The sequence below is a fragment of the Bison bison genome, unplaced genomic scaffold (assembly GCF_000754665.1).
Source record: "Bison bison bison isolate TAMUID 2011002044 unplaced genomic scaffold, Bison_UMD1.0 scf7180017864375, whole genome shotgun sequence".
Taxonomy (NCBI): Eukaryota; Metazoa; Chordata; class Mammalia; order Artiodactyla; family Bovidae; genus Bison; species Bison bison.
The window spans coordinates 552,323-553,057 of record NW_011494947.1 but is presented as its reverse complement, the minus strand read 5'-3'; the positions used below and the strand labels follow the sequence as shown (position 1 = coordinate 553,057).

Sequence of the window (735 nt, the reverse complement as noted above, 5' to 3'; positions counted from 1 at the left end):
AGCCTCTGGGTCCCCTCTTCCCACCTTGTCCTCAGAGCCGGGGTTAAACAGCAACCCCCCTCCCCGAAGCTGTTCTTGACTCGACTTCCTGTCCCACCCTCCAGTGGGAGAAGCTCCCCCACCGTTTCTGTATCCAACTCTCCTCTCAAATGTAACAGGAAGGCAGATGGTGGAGCCAGGTTTCTAATCAGGTGGGACTCTGACCTCCCTTGCCGCCCAACACCTGCCCCTTTCCCGTGATGTTGCGGCCACTCACCTTCCTCCTCTTCTCGAAGTTGATCAGTCTCCCCTGCAAAGCAGACAGCCAGCTTCCATCAGAAAGGGTCCCCTTGCCCAGATCACCCCCTCGCTCCCGCTCAGGCTGCGCTACCCAGAACAAACACTAGGGGGCAGCGTAGCACACAGCTGGACCTGGGCGGGATCAGGGCGGTGGCCCGAGGCTCTGGGTCTGGGGACAGCTGGAGAGAATGAGGCCCCGGGCAGGAGGGCTCGGCTACCCTGTGCCCTACTTGAGGGCCCAGCCTCTCTCCACCCACAGCCACTGCCTGAGGGAGGGGCTGTAGCCTGCTCCCCTTGCAGCCCTGAGCCCCACCCGCTGGCACCAAGCTCTGGTCACCCATTGCTAATACAGGCAGGTGTCTCCTAGACACAGGGGCGGCGGCTCTCGTGAGACGAGGCACGCCCTCTGCTGAGAGTGCAGGGCCAGGGACCCCCAGCCCAGCCCAGCCCAGCCCC

General features: G+C 63.4%; 1 protein-coding gene across 1 annotated transcript in view; it reads right to left on the bottom strand.

Annotated features, from left to right (window-relative positions):
- RALGDS (ral guanine nucleotide dissociation stimulator) overlaps window positions 1-735 on the bottom strand; it is a 35,844-nt gene that overhangs the window by 5,907 nt on the left and 29,202 nt on the right. The window contains exon 12 of the mRNA XM_010856938.1: window positions 228-382. Within this exon, the coding sequence (XP_010855240.1) occupies window positions 228-382 (155 nt within the window). The remainder of the gene's footprint in view (window positions 1-227; window positions 383-735) is intronic.